The sequence below is a fragment of the Epinephelus fuscoguttatus genome, linkage group LG1 (genome assembly GCF_011397635.1).
Source record: "Epinephelus fuscoguttatus linkage group LG1, E.fuscoguttatus.final_Chr_v1".
In the NCBI taxonomy this organism is placed as follows: domain Eukaryota; kingdom Metazoa; phylum Chordata; class Actinopteri; order Perciformes; family Serranidae; genus Epinephelus; species Epinephelus fuscoguttatus.
In genome coordinates this window covers 43,330,398-43,353,742 of record NC_064752.1, presented here as the reverse complement: position 1 = coordinate 43,353,742, position 23,345 = coordinate 43,330,398, and the positions used below count along the sequence as shown (strand labels likewise).

The 23,345-nt window shown below is 40.0% G+C and overlaps 1 protein-coding gene across 6 annotated transcripts in view; it reads right to left on the bottom strand.

Moving 5' to 3' along the window:
• Window positions 1-19,823, bottom strand: part of itpr1b (inositol 1,4,5-trisphosphate receptor, type 1b) — a 130,051-nt gene extending 110,228 nt beyond the window's left edge. For all 6 annotated transcript variants that reach the window (XM_049581621.1, XM_049581651.1, XM_049581631.1 and 3 more), the window contains exons 1-3: window positions 19,640-19,823; window positions 17,230-17,343; window positions 10,478-10,548 (exon numbers count right to left, since the gene is read on the bottom strand). In XM_049581621.1, the coding sequence (XP_049437578.1) occupies window positions 10,478-10,548; window positions 17,230-17,321 (163 nt within the window). In that variant the 5' untranslated portion in view covers window positions 17,322-17,343; window positions 19,640-19,823. The remainder of the gene's footprint in view (window positions 1-10,477; window positions 10,549-17,229; window positions 17,344-19,639) is intronic.
• Window positions 19,824-23,345: the final 3,522 nt, after the last annotated feature.

The following is a 23,345-nucleotide window of genomic DNA, read 5'->3' as shown; positions in this document are numbered from 1 at the left end:
TAATTAATATTACCTACAAGCTATTAAACATTATTCCACTCACATGACATGCAGGACAATTAATGATGGGCAAATGTGTTTGTGTGTGTGTGTGTGTGTGTGTGTGTGTGTGTGTGTGTGTGTGTGGTTCTGGACATAAGCAGCTGCACATTTAACAGCCACACATCACCAACAGTCCGCTGAACAACACAACCGGTTGTGAATGAAATAAACTTAATTACAACATGACAGTCTTGCACGAAATATCATTAATGTTACTCTTTGTAGTCACGTAGGCATGTGAATTACAGCGTTTCATTGCAAAGAATGCATGTAACGGGTACACTTGCGCTGTTTCTCCGCCATCTCGTTCAAATGAGCCAGATGTAAGGGGTGGGTATTTATACGTCAGGGCCTCAAGCTGAAAAAGACTTCCTGTTAGGAACCTCTCGTGTTACCTTACTCATCGCATCTAACAGATCCCTCCTAACTCCTAATGCTAACTCCTTACTGGCGGGAATAAGAGACATGAGACGGCCTTAAAGATGGCGGACCTCAAATGACTTCCGGTTCAAGTAAGGAGTTAGGAGTTAGCAGTATAAAATTAAGAGACTTGGGACGTACCCAGTGTCTTTCTACATGAACTGGTAAAATCAGTTAGCCATTTTCAAAGCAATATTAGGCAACTACCAGAGGTTCATGAGTTCAAGTCAACTGTGTTGAAAACTGGCACACTGGTGCGTGAGTCAAAAAAAATGCTGAATCTTTAAGGTCTGCAGGGTAATAGTCTTCAAAATCAGGACAACCAATGCAAAGAAAAATGAGAGCAACAAAAACAGCAGCAGGTGTGAATTAGCAAAGTCAAAGCCCTAAAATGTGCAGTATTAAATTAAACTAAAATTTCAGAATAATTGGGCCATAAAGTCACACATTCGTCTCAAATCAACAAAGAAAAAATAATGATTTGAATCGCAGCCAACATGCCTCTTTCTCAGTGCCTCAGACCAGTATGTCGCGTGCTTGCGTGTGTGCGTGTGCACGTGTGTGTGTGTGTAATAAGCACACAAAAAGTACACCATTAAGAACAATCCAGTCTTGTCACTTAAGATTTAATTTTAGTGGCATGAGCAGTTCTAAGAAGATGCCGTCCACTGAGTGGTTGTGAAAATTACACTCTTGCATGAAACCTAATATTAGGGATGCACGATGTTGGATTTTTTGCCAATGTCCGATATGCCAATATGTAACAGCTCACTTGACTGACAACCGATACTGATAGATATATACACTTCTTTCCCTCCCTAAATTTACTTAGGGTTGGGTACCGTTCATAATTGAACCGATACGGTACTGGTACCGGTATCTGGAATTCGGTACCGGTACCTTATTTCAGTACTTTTTAACCCTATGGGCCCTAGGCCTTTTTGGGGTATTTTTACTGCCTTTACTTTTAAGCTCATATCACAGTCATTATAAAGGCTACATACACATGCTATATCTTGTGTTTTTTCAGGACAATCTGGGCTAAACAAACTTGCCCTCATTCCATGTCCTTCTATGTGCCTGTATTTTATATTAATTTTTATATCAATGAAAAAACAAATCTGTGTGCCTAAATTCTTACATTTTTACATGTATCTCAGCATAGCAAGTTGGAAAAAGACATATTCTACCATATCTGAAGAGGGGAGACTCTCTGGAATCTGGCAATGTAAGAACCATGATGGTGGGACATTCTGACACTTCACAGTTGTCCAAAACATGTGGTTTGTACCAGGCGGACATGATTGCCAGCATTTTTTCATTATTGCAAGAAATTCCATTGACTCATTCACAAGTCAAAAATGTGTTTTATCTGAAAGAAACATGCAATATTTACATCTAAGACCATAGAAAAATAGTCAACCCAGTGCAATGATGTCCTCCAAGATAATATTTGTTTTTCAGTTTCAGTTATATATTGGAGGGGCATTTTGGGCATTGGTGGGGGGGACGTGTCCCCCTCAATGTTTATGGTGACTACAGCCCTGTCAGCATGCATAATTAGGCTGCAGTTGTCTGGGTGCGCAAAGGTGAAGTGCGCTTGTCTTGTCATACAAAGTTTGATGGAGTGTCAACTGGACAATATGGAGATATTTGCATCTTGAAAGCCGGACTACAAATGTGGATAGACAGGGAGAAACACACTCAAGCCTAAGACGTGGTAAGATACAATATTCCTCACTATATGAAGTGACTGATAACAAGATCTGTATCATGGATTGTAAAGAAATTCGTCAGGTTTTTATTTTGTAGACAATCAATCTGGATTTATAGCGTGATGGGATGACGCACAATGATGTGTGTGGTCCTGCACTTTCATGTAACATGCGTGGCATTTCTGTGCAAGCCTGCGTTCACGAGTAATCCATCCAACAGTAATGTGTGTGCAAAGCTGTATGAAAGCTCTGTTATACATCATTTTATTGTAACTTTATCAATTTTTTTCGCTGTGAAAACACTGGATTACCGACAAGTGCTTAGCCTTGTCGGAAAGCTGCCGTTTCAGGTGATATGCGTGGCTTCTTGCTATGACACACTTTGGCGGAGAAGATCCACAGAGAAGAACGGGTGTGAATTTGGACACACTATGCGTCGTTCGGGCCCATAGTCTAAACTTCTCAGTTTCAACATTTTATTGAGAACATTTAGGAACAGTGCTGCACGTTAACTTTTGTCTGCACATTTTTTTTTTTTTTTGTCGCCATTGTTGCTGAGTCTGAGGTGCAAGTCATGCGCTCTCACTCCACCTCCACCTCAGGTACCGAAATTTGGCACCAATTCATTTTAAGTGAATCAGTACTGGGTAGTACCGATGTGAATCGGTACCAAGTACAAAAGTACCGAATTTCGATACCAAACCCTAATTTTACTAACCATCAAGTCTCTACTGTGGTGAAACTGACATCATATTATGCATGAATACCCTTATTGTGATGGCCCGCCAGCAGATAGAGACATGAAATACAATACTTTCCAATGTATGTAATATTCATTCATTGTGCTAAATACGAAAAAGCATGTTGGCTGGTTCGTTTTTGAAAGCTGATACCAATACCAGGGCATGCCAATGTTATTGTGCATCCCTACTTAATATGGCCCAGAAAAGTGTGCATGCTGACTCAGTTAGTTCAAAAGTAAAGTAATTTTGTGCTCTGCAGTGTATTACCTTCTTTTTTGTCTTGATTTAAGTGGCTGGCTTAGTAAGAAAGACAAAACCTACCTTATGGTAGGTTTAAAGCAAATTCTGTAAGGCAGATCATCAATTTGAGAGAACAAGGAAATGCATCTTATTTATGAATGAACTCATTCTAAGATTGTTTAAAATAATGGTGTTTACACCTCTTTTGGTCATGAATTGATTAAGATCCAGCAGGGCACAGTGTGCAATTCAAACAATAAGGCTGTCTTGTAGTCCAGCAGTCATGTAACTGTTGTGTCAGTTCTAGGAAGAATCCATGTGTAATAATCCCACTTCTGATGAACAGCCATACTCTGCACCTGCTGTGAGCCAACTAGCAGCATATACTTACTGGAGCTGCAAAATCATATGAACAGGGCACACGCTGGCATACTGTCACAACAAACTGACACAGCAGCTGTCTCATTACAAATCACCATTTCCAGATATACATAGAGTAACCAGAAAAATAGAGACAGCTGTGAGAAATAATGCAATGCAATGCAGTCAGCTCTCTGGTGGTGTTGAAATGGACCTTAACAAACTGTTAAGTGTGGAAACACATTAAAATGTGCTGCACTCTACTAAAAACACTACAAAAATACAAAATACAGCCTAAACAATTACCATGCAGTTTAGCACTTTTCTGATAGATTCCCAACAAGGGAAAACCACTTTTGGGGAGACGGCAAACATGTTTATTGTTATTGTCATTTTCAGCCGTAACTGTAACCTTTAAATATATATTGGTCAACACGATGGTCAAATCCATTTGACATTGCTGCTGTGCTTACTGTATATAATGTGTTGCTTTGTTAGCACCAGGCACATAAGTTAAACAATGTACTGCTATGAACATGGGGGCCGCGGCAAAACGTATTTTAACCTACCTAAAAAGACCCACCCAAAAGAAAGATCAGTTTAAGTGTACACTATATTTGGAATATTTTTTCCACTTCACCTTACATACTAAACAATGGAGGCAGTGATAGACAATGATAGTTAATTACTTTTTTTTTTTTTGTTAATGGCGTCTCGTGGCCTTAAGATTACAGCTTCAGTTACCTGTAGAGAAGGTTAAGTGCTGAAAGCATTCCAAATATAGCTTACACTTAAACTACTGATTTTGATTTTAGGTGGCCAAAAAGTAATCAGTAAAGACAGCGTTTGCTCAGCTCCCTTTCATTTTATGTACATGATGCGGGGGGGTTCTACACAGAAGTTTCTGTACAGAAACACTGTGATTCGGTCTATTGCTTTCCTCCCTTTCACCTGTGCTAAAGTGGTGCATGCTGTACATAGGACACTTCACATTTACCATCCATCACATGTGTATTTATAGAGATCTTAAAGGTCCAGTATGTAGAATTTAGTAGCAGTGATGGTGCAGAACTGAAACTTCTCCCGTGTGCCAAGCATGTAGGAGAACTACTGAGGCTGAATGCCCCTATCCAGAGCCAGTGTTTGGTTTGTCTGTTCTGGGCTACTGTAGAAAAAACATGGCAGACTGTGTGGAAGATGACCTGCTTGGTATATTGATGTAAACAGCTCATTCTAAGAAAACACATTTTCAGATGATTATACACTAATGAAAACATAATTATGCATGTTATATTTAATTTCTTCCAATATATGCTTCTAATCTAAATCCTACAAACTGGACCTTTAAAACCTGTATAAATGTTACTGGCTAACAACATCAGGTGGCTGATGGTTATTTGCACCTACAGACCATTGGCATTGGTTCCCAATGTGGAGTAAAGACCTCCCAAGATGAAATGGTGTCCCAATATGGGACTTTTAGCTTTTCAGACTTTATTGAAATCTTTGCTGTAGCTTGAGGTATACCAGTGTTTTACCTCATTGGGACTCTGAAACTCTTCGAATGAAACAACTTCAGAACTCTTTGGCTAACTGGTCCCAGCTCGGACACACTTGTTAAAAAGGTTTGTGAATGGGCCATGTGTAGAACCAGTGTCGCAAGGGAAAAATAAAGCAGCTGACATTCTTTCATTGTCTGTAAATAAGCATGGCACTTAATCAAGCAATGAGTCAAACTTGTCAACCTAACCAGCTTTCATACTAGCAGGTCACCATGCCTCAAGAAGCCATTCATTTAGATTGTAATTAGTCCAAAGTAAAAGCAATACATGCATCATGGAAGACAATAGTTTAATGGGTAAGGAGAGCTGAAACAACTCAACAATAGAACTGCTCTTGGTCTTCACAAAACAAAAGATAGTGTATTTTTAGTTGCTCGCTGGTAGCTAATCTGTGCTCTGTCAGGTTAGAGCCTGTTATTAGATGTTAAGATGTAATGGCAGGTTGCTGACATGGGCTTGGTACTTAACTCCGCCCGGCATTCTGCCTGAAACTACATATCAAAACACTGCATGTGGTAGTTACACGGCTATTACTTATTCCTAGACAACAACAACAAAAAAACAGTCTTGATAGAAATCTGAAAATGTCTGCCATGTGGTTGGGAAACTTTTCACCCTAAGACAAAAAAATAAAAATGTCTATCTCAGGGATTTTCCTGACTCAAAATGGAGCGGTGGTGGTACCATACGATCATGTGTTCACACATGCATGTGTACCATGATTTCAACTGGCTCAGGCAAACACTTTTTTACAAGCAACATATTCTAGGAATTCTAATAATAATATGAATGAAAAAGCCAGTTCTTAATGAATCACAGCCTAATTGCTACATAGTCATTCATTCATTCATTTTCTGTAACCGCTTATCCTGTTAGTGGTCGTGGGTGTCGTGGAGCCTATCCCAGCTGTCACTGGCCGAGAGGCAGGGTACACCCTGGACAGGTCACCAGACTATCAGAGGGCTAACAAACAGAGACAAAAAAACATTCAAACTCACATTCACACCTATGGGCAATTTAGAGTCACCAATGATCCTGCATGTCTTTGGACTGTGGGAGGAAGCCAGAGTACCCGAATAATACCCACGGTGAAAAGGAAAGAACACGCAAACCTCACACAGAAAGGCTCCCCCACCATAGGGTTCAAACACCTTGCTGTGAGGCGACTATGCAAACCACTGCACCACTGTGCTGTGGCGTTTCCTCACATTTCATCGGTGTAAATGTAGTCGCCATACAGAACAATCTTTCAGGCACACAGGTAGAGGCCCATGGAGCAGCGCTCATAAATGTTGACTGCTGTTTGCGATGCAACTACAAACTCCTGCTGGCAGTGTGAAACTAGATTTGAACGCTGAATAGTAGGGAAAACGATTTTTGTTTGCTTTGGTGATAATTTTTTTTGATGAATTACTTTGTTCCCTGCTGAGTTGGCAAAGACATTGCCAGTGGCACACCAGGTTGGTTCCCGCTTTGCTGTGGGTGGTACTAATGATAGTAATCAAATTCTTAACTCTGTTCATTTGTTTATACAAACGTATTCTGACTGACCCATTTTAAAGAAATTTTTTATATCAAAATTTTACTGCAAATTCTCAAGAGGGGACTATAAGGAGTTTCCACATGCATGCAACTGATATAAACCAACAATGTCAAACAGCATGCTGTCGAAAAAGGCTTCTCTTCTAAGTCATTCACTTTTTTGGTCCTTTTAAGTCAAACAGCCAACAGCATTTAGTATAATCTCCATTTTCAGTCACGAATGGCTTCAGACAGCATCATTCTGTTTCAGAGATTCAATGAAGGTCCACCAACTCTTTTCAGCTTTTAGCTTTTTGAAGACCAACCCAAATAATATGTAAAGAAATGTTAAATGATAACAAATTGTGTTAAAACAGAATACAGTCCTCTACAGTCAGTGCATCATCCTCTTCGTGATTATCATCATTTAAGGATGACACTCAAGAGTGCACCAACTATGACAATGACAGGGACATGTTACATGAAGTCTTACCATGTGTAAAAATTGCATTTAATCAATTTGGAAAGCACACTGTTCATAGGAAATGAAAGTGACACTGGCAGTCTTAACTAATTAACGAAAAACTTCCCTCAGATACCTGCCAAAACATCTACAAATGATTTGCTAGAAAGTGGCAGCCAATTTGATTCATTCATTAGCTACTACATTAGCTATTACCTTTCAGATGATCAACAATTTCTATTACAGACTAATGGCAGGGTCAGAATTTGCCATAAAAACTGGACAAGTTTATGTATCTATCCTGTCTTGTGTACAACACACAGCTGTTGGTCATGGAATAGTGTGCATATGCCAAATGTTTCACCAGGCCCTTTCTTTCCTAATAAGCAGCATGTCTGAAGGCAAATCAATTATTCAATTAAATAATTGCTTCCAATCAGATGATGTGCCAATATAACCAATGCCATCTCTAAGTGGTTTCAGGAATACAAAAGTGACTTTATTTTAATCCAATGCTTTTGTGCAGTGAACAAGGCTCCAGACATGGATGCACTGGTGGACGTAACCCTTTTTTTTTTTTTTTTTTTTATAGAGGTGCATATCAGCACAGAATGTAGATGCACACAAATCTTTCACCACTGCTTTTGTGCACAACGATACATTTTAAGCATCACCTTTTTTGTCAGTTCCCATACACATCGGTATTTCCTTAACTAGAAGTGTAAGAGTAAACCGAAGTCACGGTGCTGTTCATATCCCTAGGAGTCACGTACCAGTGCAAGTTCTGTGCAACCAGAATACAATAAATGTAAGGGTTCATTTCTTCTCATATACTGAACAAAGACTTTTTATGTACTCAGATCATTTTTTCTCAAATTTTGGTCGTAAATTTGTTAAAATCTGTGTGAGTGAGCACTTCCCCTTTTCCAAGATAATCCATCCACCTGACAGGTGTGACATATCAAGTTGCTGATTAAACAGCATCATTACTACACAGGTGTGCATTGGTATAGTCACAATCAAAGGCCACTCTAAATGTGCAGTTCTGTCTTTATTACGGTTTCACATGACTAGCACTTCATTTTCTGGTCACAGATACCCCAAAGAATGAGTCAGTATCTGATGTGACCGTCATTTGCCTCTTGCAGTGCGACACATCTCTTTCACAGTTCATCAGGTTTTTGGTTGTGGCTGGTAGAATGTTGGTCTTCAATGACTGTGTGAAGTCACTGAATATTAGCAGGAATTGGGGGAAAAAAAGCATCCCAAACATGCTCAGTGGGTGACGTGTCTGGTGAGTGTGCAGGCCATGCAAGAACTGGGATGTTTCCAGCTTCCAGGAATTGTGTAAAGAACCTTGCAACATGGGGCCGTGCATTATCATGCTGCAACGTCAGGTCACAGTTGCAGACAAATGGCGTGATAGTGGGTCTCAAGATCTTGTCACTGTACCTCTGTGCATTCAGACTGCCATCAATAAAATGCACCTGTGTTCTTTGTCCGTAGCTTTTGCCAGCCTATACCAGAACCCAACCACCACCATGGGGCACTCTGTTCACAATGTTGGCACTAGCAAACCACTCACCCACATGACACCATACATGCCGGCTGCCATTTGCCATGCATAGTGTAAACCAGGATTCATCTGTGACAAGAACACTTTTCTTAAGTGCCACACACCATTGACAGTGAGTAGTTGGCTACTCAAGTCAGTTACGATGACAAACTGCTGTTAGGTCAAGACCCTGGTGAGGACAAGGCGCAATTACTGCACCAATTACTGCATCAGCTGTGCAGGTGGCTGGCCTCAGGTGATCCTACAGGTGAAGATGCTGGATGTGCAGGTCCAAGGCTGGTGTGGCTATACGTGGTTTGCGGTTGTGTGGCAGGTTGGATGTACAGCCAAATTCACAGAGACAATATTGGGGACGGCTTGTGGTGGTGAAATGAACATTAAGTGGACAGCAGTCAGCATGCCAATGGCACGCTCCCCAAAATTTGGGACATCTGAGGCATTGTGTTTTGTGATCAAACTGCACATTTAGAGTGGCCTTTTATTGTGACCATCACAAGAAAGCCCTGTGTAGTAATGATGCTGTTTCATCACCAAATGGATATGTCACACCTGTCAGGTGGATGGATTATCTTGGAAACAGGAGAACCGCTCACTAACACAGAGTTGAGAAAATTTGCAACCAAAACTCAAGAGAAATGCATCTATTGAGTGCATAAAAAAGTCTTAGCTCTTTAACTTAAACCTGTGAAAAATGTGAGCAAAAAAGTGTTGCATTTACATTTTTGTTCAATTTTTTTTATTATAAAAATAAGAAACATTTCAAACACCGTACAAACACTACACAAACACTTTCCTGACACACCGTCCTCATCTTACACACAACTTGCCTTTTTGCTGTAGCGTACTAGGAACCCGCAGTGTGACTGGAATGCCAATCAGCTTGTTATGCTAACCTTGACACATGTTGCTAACAGCGTACAGCTAAAAGTTTTTGAGCAGAACTTGGTTCCACATTACGTGCATCAATGTAATAAATGTCAAGCACACCGGTGTAACCAATGAAAATGTTCAGTCACACTTGACAGATTTTTAATAACGTGTGCAACAAAATCGTCACACTCTGGAGCTCTAATGAAGCACCTTTTGGTTGAGGAGGAAGGTCACAGCATGAATGTATGGTTTCAAAATCACTGCGTGCAAAAATAATGCCTTTAAGAACTGAAGCAGCTCTGAAGGCAAAAGGGGTTCTTACCTGGAGCTTACTCCACTGTTACTAATGAGTAGACATAACAGCACTATTGGTACAGAATTATGAATGTATTTAAATATATACTCCTGTAACACAAATGCCCCATAAAACTTGCAACCATCTACAACATGTGCGGCCAAATTAAAAGCTCTGGCACAAGCCAGTGTCTGTCTATATACTTGTGCAGCCTTGATTTGGATGGTTTGACCAAATACTGATGCACTAAAGGCTTCTATTGTGTGTGTTTTTCAAAAATGTCTTTGTTGGAATAGGCAGCAATGCCCTCAGCAGATGAGAATTCCTTTAGCTCATACTTGGTGGGGACCTTTTGTAAAAGTACCATGAAACTGCTGGATTAGTTTGAAGAAGCAAAGTTAATGTGAAGCGTTTTTCTTTTCTTTTTCTTTTACACTTCATTTACTCTCCAAACTCTGTTTTTTCTCTGGGGGAATCAAATGCACACCTGCTTCTCCAACTGCTAAACTACAGCTGACCTGTCTGAGAGAACACCAAAGATCACGCTCGAAAATAGACAATAAGTAAAAAGATCATGTTTGACATAATACACTTAAACTGCCGGACACCCTGACCTATACCACATGACCAACATATCATTAAGTTGGAGGCAAAGATTTTGAGGCCTTACCTCTGAATTTCTTGGGTGGGTTGTTGAGGTCGCCCGTGTCTGGTTGTACCACACAGCGGTCATCCACAAGCCTGAGGAAACAGCCATTATTACAATGAGTCATTCACTCAAAACACAGGCAACTTATTAAGACTTTAAAACTCAATTCACCCTCTAAAAGCTTTCATTTTCTATACATGAGCAATAATCAAACTGACATTAATGTTATAACATAACCCTTGTGCTAATGAAGGTAATAATGTGGCTAACAGAAACCAACACACATTTGAATTATTTTGCCATTTCATACAGCTCATGTACCCAAAACCTAAAAAAATCTGACACTATCATTGATTCCAAATTGTCAGTTAAGTATCAAGTTTCTATCATGGTATTCTTGATTAACTTTTTTTTTCTCAATAACATATTACACTACATGTTCACAGCAATTACAGACAGATAAACTCACAGACACCATTACAGTTACTATATCCTGTTAAACGGTATTCACGTCAAAGCTGTAAAATCTCAGGTGTATTCAACAGCTTGGCTGCATTCCACATAAACAGTCAGTTCCAGGGGCCTGGCTTACTGGGACAGTGAAGAGCCATTGTTAACAGTGTTACTAACACCTGTGCTTCTTAATTCATAAACACAAAACAGGATAAAGAAAGAAAGTGTTTCTAGTGTAGCTACAATAAACATCAGGTTGGAACTCTTGAGTTCAGTATTTAAGAGTTCAGAAGTATAATTTCAAGATGTGAGTTCAAAGTTTCAAACTGTCTAAATCTCTGCAACCCACTGGAGACATGCACACCACCACACAGGATAACCTCACCAAAATAAAATGTTGCCGTTGTACATCCCTGTAAACAATGCATATGTTACGTTTGTATGTTTTATATGAGTCATATCAACATTTCGTGATGTAGTATATATACTGATATTATTTCGCTATGAGGTGAAGAGGATAGTGGATGCTTTATCAGCTGTGAGTAAGATGTTTGCCAAGCCACTGTTAGAGACCAACAAACAACAAAACTGGTTGTTTTGTAGCAACCTGTCACTGAGTTTCCAGCAGCTTTTTAGCCACCAAATGTAGCTGTTTTTAGCGACCCTTTGCGGTTTTTCCAGCAGGGGTAGTGCCAAAAAAAGTGGATGTTTTTGTTCAAGACACTACTGTGTTGCCACTTGCCAGTAGTGTTGTCACAATACTGGAATTTCTAACTTAATACAATACCTTGAAAAGTATCGATATCCAATACCATGTTCCATACCACAGGAAAAAGGGTATACAATTTAAAATTTTTTATTTAAAAAAAAAAAAAAAAAAAAAAAAAAATTCATATAAGACTATAACATGACAATGACAACTTTTATTTCTCTTCTTGGTTAGTAGCAGAGAACAGCAGAATGACTGTACAGCAATAAACAATAAATTAAGTAACAATAAATTAAAACTTTTACAGCAATTAAAATATTATCCCTGCTGTGGTGCACATGTTAAAGGTCTGAGATTGTCACACATTCAAAATGCAATAAAGTGCAAGAAAGGACAAAACAAAACCATGCTGCAAAAGCCTATATGCAACCAGAGCAAATAAGGCGAGTGATGAGGAAGACAGCACTGTGAGTGAGTGAGTGACAGAAGGTGGGGGCACTGCAGCAGTGTGTGTTTAACAACTCGCTGTTTGAGAGAGGAGATTGAGAAGATAGTACCGATACTGTGGAAAATAAGTATTGAATCAGTTTCAAATATTCAGAATCGCTACGATCGATAAATCGTGATTTTTAAAATAGTTTACAGCCGTGAAAGTGCCCCTGAAATCAGGGCAATTTTAAGCCAAAACATGATCTCTTCCTAAGCATACTCAAGTGGTTTTTGTGCCTAAACCTAACTTCACATTAATCACAGTGTTGTTGAAATGATAAGTTTCAACATATCCCCTACTTAATAAACGAACAAATGTAATGTACCCAGGGTTAGCAGAAACATACGGTGTCAGCATTTATGGGTTGGACTGGGTTGGAAAAAGCCTTTCTGAAGCCATAAAGAAATGGAGCAAAGGTAACGGGTTTTCTCTGCATTTCTGCCCAGACATTAATATACTGAGTATCGTGAAAGGAAATATGCCTTTGAGGCTGAGGACTAAACTGGGGCACACGTAAATAGACTGTATTATCATTGTACCTGTACCCAAGAGAGGAACTTGGGCTTTGTGAAAGAATGCAACAACTGTGCCAAAATCATCGTCATCTAATTTAGCACCATTATTCCACCTTGTCTTTCCACATAATATACTTACAGTAATATGCTGGTAAAACATGTTTTTGAAATGAGTAGTTCCACCATACCCAGGAGCTCTGGGGAAACCCCTGGGAATACTATGAGATAGTAGAGCAGCAAAAATAAAACATTTCAGTAGGATGCTCAAGCTGGTCCAGTCAGTTACATCTTTTTATAGCTCATGCAGTATAACCTGCACTGCAGGAGCACTGTGATGATGAAGGGAGAAAGCACATGGTGTGAGAATCTCCTCTGTGGAAATGAAGAGCCTTGATCACACTGATGCACTGATGGGCCAAGGTCCAAAGAGGACCGGAGTTTCAAGCGTCATCTGTGTGCAAGGTCAATAACCTCCTCTTGCATTCTGGGATGCAGCATAATGGTCGTATCCCACTGTCCCAGCATCAAGACATTGGGTACTTTCCTCTCTGAGCCAGCAGTGGTCCAGGTGACTGCAGCTGTCTCTCAGGGGGTCACATTCAGTACGCTGACAGCAAAAGAAACACCTAATGTAATGATGCTATTTATAGACGCATCCTCTATGCTCGTCTTTTTAACAGTGAGCGCTCACAGCAGCAGTGGCGGGATATGATTACAAGGCATAACAACACTAGATGTGAGATTTGACAAACAAGCTCTGTCATGGTGGCAGTCTTCAAAGCTGAGCACACATTTGTTGCCATGGTGGGTGACGCATCACACTAAACTGTGAAAGAGCATGGTTTCTGAGAGCTAGCGAGGAGGAGGGCTCCGCACGGTGAAGAGTGGTAAACAGAATAGTGACATGGCAAGAGGAGGAAGATTGCAGCACTTAAAAAGGAGAGGAAGGAGGTGTGTTCATTTTCGCCCCAGGAGAAGAAAAACAAACACCTTTGGGGCAGAATATAGTATGAATAAAATAGGAAAGAGACAGGCTTGATGCAAGACAATGAGGTTCGTAAAATGGAGCCAGACATGTTGGATATGCTGTCACATATGCTGGACAGGAACATGCCCATCAATGATCACCCACTCTTTTATCTTCATCTTTTAGCTTTCTGATTCTGTTACTGTCAGTTGTACGTCAAGATTTGCTCAATTTGCACATAATGAGATGCACTTTTAACTCGTTGCCTACAATTAGGGAGGAGGAAAGACGTCAGGAACCTAAATAAGTGGTGCTCAGCATGTAGCCGGAAGAGACAGGGTAATTTGAGGCCACAGTAACTGAGCACAGAACATCAAGGAAATAAAGGAAAGAGTAACGACTACAAGAGGATCTTCAACTTCTCAAATAAAATAGCCTTATTCTTCACACATTTACATTTGTCAGGCGTTGTTAACGAGAGCAATTCAGTATTCTGCTCCGTATTCACAGATAAGACAAACCAGATAAAGAGACAATAGACATTTGACTACAGTCACCTTCCCATTGATAGGCTGACCGCAGCTGCAACAGGCATATAGGAGTCATTACTGTAGAAAACAAGTGTCACACACTCTGGCTCCATTTGCATCTCTTTTATTTTGATGACATTTTGGCCTTTGGGCCTTCTTCAAGATCAAGAAGCATACTGAGACACAGGTGCACTGATCTGTTATATGGGCCACACCTTTGTTACACACCTGATGATGATGATCTTGAAGAAGGCCCAAAGGCCGAAACGTCATCAAAATAAAAGAAATGCAAATGGAGCCCGAGTGTGCCACACTTGTTCTCTACAATCATGTCTATTGCCAGTGATCAGCACCTCATTATAATTTTTGGTGTCAGTTTCAATTATATTTTAAATGTTGGAGTCATTAACCATAAACTCTCCCTCCAGACATGTTGTAAAGTATGTAAAATACTCTGCTATGATTAGTATTTTGTTTAATATGGTTCTTCCCGTAGCTGTACGAAAAGAACTGGAAACAGCGTTGGAGGCAGGGACCCCATCCATTCCTTTCAAAGTTGCTCAGTGGCGCATGAAGCCAAAAAATTTCAACTTCGATTTGTAAAATTTACTAGATATTTTGCTGTGCTTCCACATCATAACGCAAACAGAGCAAGTGCACTGGAGACTTTTGCCAGTCGAGCAGCTAACTTGCAGTTTAGCCCTACGCTAACGTGAATGGAGACCAAATCTTGACCATGAAACGTGTCATTTTTCGGCGAGTTGTGATGGTCCAAAACATTCAGCCACTTAACTTCTATCTTAGGCCCTTTCACACCTACCTTGTTTGCTCAAGACTTGTACACTTTTCAGTTTGATCCAAACCAAAATTACAGGAGTGAAACCTCCCCCGGACCAAACAGCCATACCATGGTCTGACAAAAAGACGTGGTCTCAGTCCGTATCAAACCGAACCGTGGTTTCAAACTTTCAGATGAATTACAGAAGTTTTGGCAGGCTGTTGTCAATTGGTAAGAGTAATGTAGCGCCTAATTGCGTAGTGTGTGTGTGTGTGTGTGTGTGTGTGTGTGTGTGTGTGTGTGTGCTTTAGCAAAAGAGAGAGTGTGATGGTGTCAGCGATCAGAGCAGAGGAAAAATTAGCAGTGAAGCTGTCAAGTGGCAGTAAATGTACGGTGGAAGTTTCAGTTTCAGTTCGTCCATGAACAATACAACATAACAAAATGAGCTACAGCAGCATGTGGGGAGACGAGGAGACAACCAGGAAAGTTTAACAAATATAAAACCTTCATGAATCAAAACTTCATAATAGAAAGAATCATAATTGACCTTGTTTGTATTTCAAGGTGTCCTGTGGGATCGATGTCTCTTTTATAGCTGTCTATGGGGAGAATGCTTTTTGGGCCGCATGGGATATTTTCACTACAATAACCGGGAAAAATTTGCTGCAAGGCTAAGCTGCTTTCCTGGGGAGCTGGTTTTCCCACATAAAAAGTAAAAAGAAAAAAATCCTCCGAAAAGGCTCACATTTACTCTTTCTCCTTCACTGAGAAATTCTGGATCTGGCCCTGGCCGCACCCACCACCACATGTGGTAGGTTTTGCTTTCCGTTTTTTCCAACACTGCTCGCACTAAGTGATGGGTGAAAGAGCAGTGCGCATCAAGATGACTAGTGTTAGCATATGAAGAGACACTGGAGACATTAAGCAATACATTTTTCAGCCTCAGTCAGACCAATACTCAGATGGAGTCTGCCGTGTGCCAAAACTGATGATTAGCAGATGTATCAGAATGTTAAGTGTAGTTAGCATCTTTCACTGGTTTATGCTGTTTGTTAGCTTGTTAGCTTGTAGGCTAACACTGGCTGACAGTGTAGATGGTTGTGAAATGTACACTAATATCTGCTACAATGGGGTTTTTGGTGGACAGTGGAAGGAAGCTCCAGGGTCTGGCTTACATCTACAAACATCACACTCCACCATGTTTGCTGTCAAAACTTTTGCTGAGCTAATGCAAAGTCTGCTCTCTGTACTGAGAAGTCCACTGTGCACTGGACGTTCCAGGTTTCTTTGCCGCTGCGGGTGTTGCGTCAAAGTCTGTTCCCCCGTGATTAGACTGCGACTGGCTTTCACATCAGTGACATAGCTAATCTAGTTTGCCCAGTACGTTTGAATCTTTAGATTTTCAGGGTAATGCACAGACACTCCTCCTTCAGTAACGGAAAGTGAAAACACCTCCCTTGCGACTGACTCTGCATAAATACAAGTCAGTATAGTCAATGGCATTGACATTTCAGGGGCATAAAAACATTTTTGAGTGAAGGGATCTTCAGAGTTGAAAAAACAAGCTTCATCGGGTTTTGCTGTAAAAGCTTTAATTTATTCTTCCACAGAATCCCCTATACAGTAGTTAAGTTTTCTATTTCTGTGTCATGCCAAACATGTGGCCCATCCCACATGGGATTACAAGACACTCTTATTTCACAAAACGCATATACACTATGTTAAATATGACTTGCCACCAAATATGTAGATGTTGTTAAATTTATAAATCACAGCTGAGCAGAGCAAATGGACTATTACTGTGAGCTTGAGTCTAAAGAGGGCTCAGTCCAGATACTGTGTTTAAAGATAGAAAGGTATTCTGCAGTTCTTCATCTCCCTCTCTAGTTTAACTATTAATCTATGCCCGTCTCTGTCTCTACATACCTCGACTAAATTCTCACGACTGAAAAAAACTTGTTTTCCGCCTGAAAACAAGTTGATTCACTGAAATCAGATGACTTATTATTGACTGTAAAATGTGAAGGAAACAAATGGGTAATGGGTGTGCTGACAGTAACTGCCATCAAACAAACAAAGGCATTAGATCACTCCATCATATGAATCCATCCATTATACTGCCCCATCCATTAAAATGTAATGTGAAGTAATAATCTACACAGTTACTGAACTTATTTTGCAGCCTCTTCTGTTTAATAGTTGTGTATTCTGCGTCGTGAATCAACACTGTCTGAATCTCCATCCTTCTATTACGCTCACCTGGAATCCTTCAGCAGGGATGTGGAAGCAGGGAATGGGTCAAAACAATCCACATAAAACAAGCAGACTTACCCTAAAGTGCTGATAAATCCACTGGTGGAGCCCTCTGCATACAGGGAACAAATGTCCCCAATATGGAGGAAACTGGACATCTTGTCCGACATGGTTCCTCAGGGTTGACTGCACCTGCAAGAGATTGACACCAAAAGGTCTTTAGGGCAGCTGCTACATACAGCACAGCCCAGTCACATCACACACCTGGAACCGCTATTGTCATTTAACTGAAAATACAAAACATTTGCTCTGTACGGTATCATGTTCCTGCACACACAGGTTGTTAATAGCTGATCAAGTTGAAAATAATTTGTAAACTGCAACTCTTATGATTGTCAAGATCCATCATTATTTACATGAGATTGTGGACTGTTTGTGGCTGGCTGGGTCCAAAACATCTGATTTTTTAGCCCATCCTCAGAGCACCATCTACTGTAAGACCATGAGTAACAACTACAAAAAGAGCAATGACCTAAAATCAATTAGACATCTATAACTGAGCTTTTAAGCTAATCTTTGCTCTTCTATGAATGTGTCCTGTGTATTTTGTTAATAATGGTTCAGTCCTTTTAAATTTAAAGCATAAATACAGACATATATACCAGAAATGTTGGGCATTAGCTCTGCTGACAGACAAGAATACATTCACTTGACATTTCATCAGCGGTACCTCAAAGGTATACATTCCATATGAGATATATTTTTTGACAAGATCTTACCCACATTTTCTAAACTACAAGAAAAAAAGTTTGAGTTCCAAGTTTTGTTGAAAGAACATTTCCATCCTTTTCCAATTAGCCACCTGATTGCACAATGGACACATTGTTTTTGTCCAACCCTCAATTACAGGAGCCATATCTGAAATTCATGACCGACTGATGCAAATAGACTTTACAGCCACGCTGAGCCATATGAGAGAGGCCTAGCAGCCTGCTCTTAACGCCGCTCAGGATGACCTAGGAGTGGGAGTCAAGGAAGATAGGTGGAGAAAGGCCAAAGAAAACATCCATTCTTCTTCTGTATGCACCAGACATGGGTTGTTGCAATTCAAAATATTACACAGACTGTACTTATAAACACTGACTGTCCAAGAAGTTTCGTACAGTAAATCCATCCTGTGATCAATATGAACATCGGCTTCACGAGCACACATTTTGAAACTGCATATGGATTGATCATTATTGGACTAATATATACCAAACTCTGTCTGGTTATACAGAAGCGACTTGAACCAGATCCGGCTCTGACAGTGTTCGGAGTGAAAGCTGTTATGATAAACCTGTCAAATAACAAACATATGTTCTGTGACATTGTTGCCACAAATACTGATTTTGTTAAACTAGAAACAGAAAAACCCACCAGCCCAATTAACTTTGCAGAGAGATGTGATGAAACGTTTACATTAAGAAAAAAGTTAATTCTAATTGAAGAGAGGGGTGAATATAGTCTATTTGACATGGCAACACTATATAAGCTGTCAATAAGATATCAATGACTAATAATTGAAGTGTTAATTTCAATGACATCTCTGACATCTATTTTTTAATTGTTTTACTATATGTGTGCATGGATGTGTATATGTATTTCTTTCTTCTTTGCACTAATAAATGTTCGTGCATATTTGTTCAGAAGGAGATTATGTAGACCTTATGTGTATTTTGAAAAAAGTAAAAAAGAAAGATATTAACACCATGACTGTGCAAAGTTAATAAACTGCTAAACATTAGAAATAAAACAATTAAACACACATGCCACTAAAACTTAAGTCTCTGTGCAAGCACTGTGCTATTGTTAGCTGTGTGTAACATGTACATCTTAAATTTAGGTCACCATTCTTCAGTCTGTGTCCAGGTCGAGAGAACAGGAGCCTGTGTGAACCCAGCACCCTGACCAACGCGCTCAGCTCTTTTTCTGTTAGAAAAGATGCTGTTCTTGATAAAACACTCAATTTTACCATAATATTAGCATGAAATTTGATATAAACTCACAGCTTGCAGCAATGTAACACCAAACATTAAGGTCTCAGTTGATTTAATGGCATTTTTCATTTAGTATACGTTTGATTCTACAGTATCAATTAGTCCGTATGAAACTGAAGGTCATATTTACCCACATTCACCACTCCATACAACACATTCACTACACAAACTTTGTATTTTGTTCTATAAAGCCCGTTGCCATCATATTAAAATTGATTTGAGCGTCTTGTGACACATTTTAACTGTTTTCAGAGCTGGCAAATGGGACCCAAACATTTCTGCTAGCTAAACTAAATGTCAAAACGCCTCGTTCTTTTAACGCACGAGCTGCAGCAAAACAACAGCAACAAATGAGCGCGTGGGCTACTTCCTTGACAGGGATGCTCACAGCTCAGTGACAAAATGAACAATGCCCTGGCTGGAAAACTACTGATAGAGAAGGACTTTACCCGGCAGAGATGAAAGAAGGCGTCAAAGACACAGAGAGAGAACAACGTGTGAAGAACTGGGTCAGCACAGGATAATTTCCACAGCGCTATCCTCGGTTAAGTCCATGGTAGTGAAACTCCAGGTAAGAGCAGGCTGAGCGGCGTTATCTCTGACAGCTGAATGCGTCCTCGGCAACAATCCGCTTCTTACCTCCTCCACATGTCACTGAGGAAACGCCCCTTTCGTTACTATTTATACTACAGCGGAGCTTTCTGGGTAATGTAGTCTGTTAGACTTGATAGGAACAAGCCTGCTGTTAAATCTTATTTTATTTTATTTTATTTTTTTTCAGAAAAGATACTGGTGGTCTTATTCAATTCAGTTTAATTTCATTACGTTATTTATCTTCAGCCATGGGCGGATTATGAGACAATAGGCCCCTGAGCACAGATATGCAAAGGGACCCACCACCTCCCTGACATAGGAGCAGGATACACACACTTTGTGGTGGTTTACCTCTTTTGATGGTGTTTTTTTCTATCTCTTTGAGGTCATTTTGTGTCTCTTTATTGTTCTTTTGTGTCTTTTAGAGGTAACGTTGTGTCTTTTTCCATAATTTTGTGTCCCTTTGTGGTTGTTTAGCTCATTTTGGTAGTTATTTTTGCATTTCTTTGCAGTTTCTTTGCATCTGTTTGAGTCTGTGTGGTCAATTTGAGTCTCTACCTGGTCGGGACATTAATCTGAGTGACATTTTGCAGGTAAAGAGAACTAGCCACTTTGGGCCCCAGGGCTGTGCCTAGTAGGTCCATTCAGTAATCCTTCCAAAACACATACAACAAAATGTGGTTTGCTAGTTGTTCACTGGTATAATTGTAAAATAGTAAAAAATAAAAAAAATGTATAAATAGATAAAGTAAAAAAAGAAAAAAGAATCAGTGTTTTTGTAGCGAATGTGAGGTTAGGTTACATCATGCCATGTGGGTTGGGGGTGCCATCTTGCTAGGTATGGGCAGTTATCTCTATTACCAAAGTATATCCATTCAGTCCAAAAACAAAATAGTTTACAATGTCCAGGTGTGTGAGTGGAGGAAGTGCATCCAGTCCATTATCCAGCCTTGAACTGCCAAGTCCTATGGATTTATGTTGTTCATTATCATGACAACTTAGCCAGTCCTCATGAGATGGCCGCCATGCCCAAAAAATTTAACACAGCATGACTTTAACTTCACATTCTCTGTTATCTGGAGTGACATGTCCGATACACTGCTATAAACAGATATATTATGACAGCTATTGGATGGGTGCCGTTAAAGTGTCTTATAGATATTCATGCTCCCCAGAGGATGAGTCCCAGTGACGTAGGATCCCCAAACTTTTCCTCTTATGCCGTCATCCGGACAAAGGTCTCACTTATCCTGTGAAAAATCTCAACATCTCCCAGACCAATCCCCAGAGGATGTATCCTATGACTTCGGTGATCCCCTAACTTTTCCCCTGGTGCCAACATCAGTTCCAAGTTTCCATTTATTTAATGCTTTGGTTAATGACCAGTTACTTGCTAAATTAATAGCATTTCCCAGCATCAGTTGTACTTTGTGTTTAGTGCAAAGTAGCAAATGTTGGATGTTAACACTAACATGCTGTGGGTGAGGACGGTAAGCATTATACTTGCTAAACATCAGTATGTCAACATTGTTATTGTGACCATGTTTGCATTTAAGTGAAAGCACCACTATATCTACGTAAAGCGTCACAGAATATCTTGTCTGAACCTCCAGTAGCGAACACCTCAATAATCAAACAATTGCAAAAGTAGAAAACAGAACTCCCAGCTCTGTTAGATCACAAGCATCATCTCTACTGACAAACTGCAGATGGTTTCAGTGGTGTCACATGTGGACTGTAGTAAAAATGTTGATCAAATCCATGTGACTAGAGGTTTTTGTCAATGTCTACATTATGTCATGTATATAATGTCAAAAACAGAAGCACACATGTTGCCTTACAAAGAGAGGGTCATGCTGTGCATGTCCAAGTGTGAAAGGACACAAGATAAAGACATCAGTTGTGTGTGCAGTCTCCTGTCAGAAACACTGATTTTGCAACTGGCAGTCTGACTTCCAGGTTTGTGATGAGGACACGCCTGTCTGTTTAGCTGTCCATGTTTTTTGTTTGTTTCTTTTTCTTTTTTTTTTCTCTAACGAATATTGTTGAACAGTCTATTGCAGGGTCTATGCACCATACTTGCACAAAGAGATAGCATCCTCTGGTTTTGCCAATGGACCAGCAAGTTTCCAAGTTTGTATTGTTAGCCGTGGAAACCTCAGTCTCGCAACTTTGAGTGATCTGGTTTATTTGCAGTTGACCCATTACAATCACACTGACATTTCCAGCTTCTAGAATTGGAACAGACTCTTGTGCTGAAATATTCAGAAGCATTGTACGATACTGAACTCACAAATAACCTGCCATATGAATAAAACAGTGTAGGCAGACTGTCCTCACAGTGATCTTTATTCATCCAAGACAGTGAAGAGACTCAGATTTCCTCATGAAAGCCTGCATACACTAAATGATTACATCTGAAAATGTGTAAAAACTTAATTATTCCTCATGGCAACATGGACGAGAGACAAAGAAGCACAGGAATAGAAAGAGCACTTTCCTCCCTAAAATGAGCTCAGCTGCATTAACCAAACGCACTGATGAGCTGTTAACTTGGTTTCTTAGCTACAGAATCTGGAGGGATGATAAGAATGGAGTAAGTGGGGTTACACAAGTATCCATTACCATGAAAGTGCTTCTTTTCTTTTCCACATTCCACATCCGCTTTTCACAAGGCACAGTAATATCTTAGAGATGTTAATGGCTGCAGCTTGCTATGTTGTGCTCGAGGCCAACAAAAACTTCTACACTGTGATTCATGTTTTAATGTGCTGTATTTGTGGTGACATAAAACCCAGCTCGATATGATGCAGTGAGGGATTAAAAAACACTTATTATGCATGTGACTCCACTTTCTGTACCACCAGACTCTCTTCCTTTTACTGGTTATGCAATCAGTTATCATTATCAAATTATATCAAAGAATTCTACCAAAAGTACATTCAGAACCTCTTATGTAAAAAATAGTTTTAGCTTTTATGTTGAATCATAATCAATGTGAAAAGGAAGGATGAAGAGTAAGTGTGTCTGTGTGTGTGGATCCGAACATCAATCTCTGACACCAGCATGTGTGTCTAAATGCAATGATGTCAAAGTCATGACATCACAATTTCTACGAAGCCTCCATTTATTCCACTGAAAGTATTTCCAGGCTTTGGTTAAATTTGACATTAAGTGAAGTTGAATACTGATCACTGAATACTCAGTTGTCATGGATACAGTGTACAGACAACGGGCTACCATTCTACCACAGAGCAAAAAAAAGGGTTTGTATATATAGAAAACTGGACACAGCTGTTGCTTTGAATAGCAGTAATTCTGATGTCAGACACAGTTTGATTTGCAGCTTGATGAACACAATGCTTTCTTTATTCTCTGGGTATTTTGTTCATCATAGTACCCTTCTGAACCTTAAGAGCTTGTCTGCTGCCGGAAGGCTTCCCCACACAATGCATGACCGCAGCAGCTTGTTTTTCAAAAATACCTTAAGGGTCATGAAAAAGAGCACAAGTTTGGTGGGAGGGAGCAGTGATTCATCCCGATTGGTGGTCTGACTTGAAG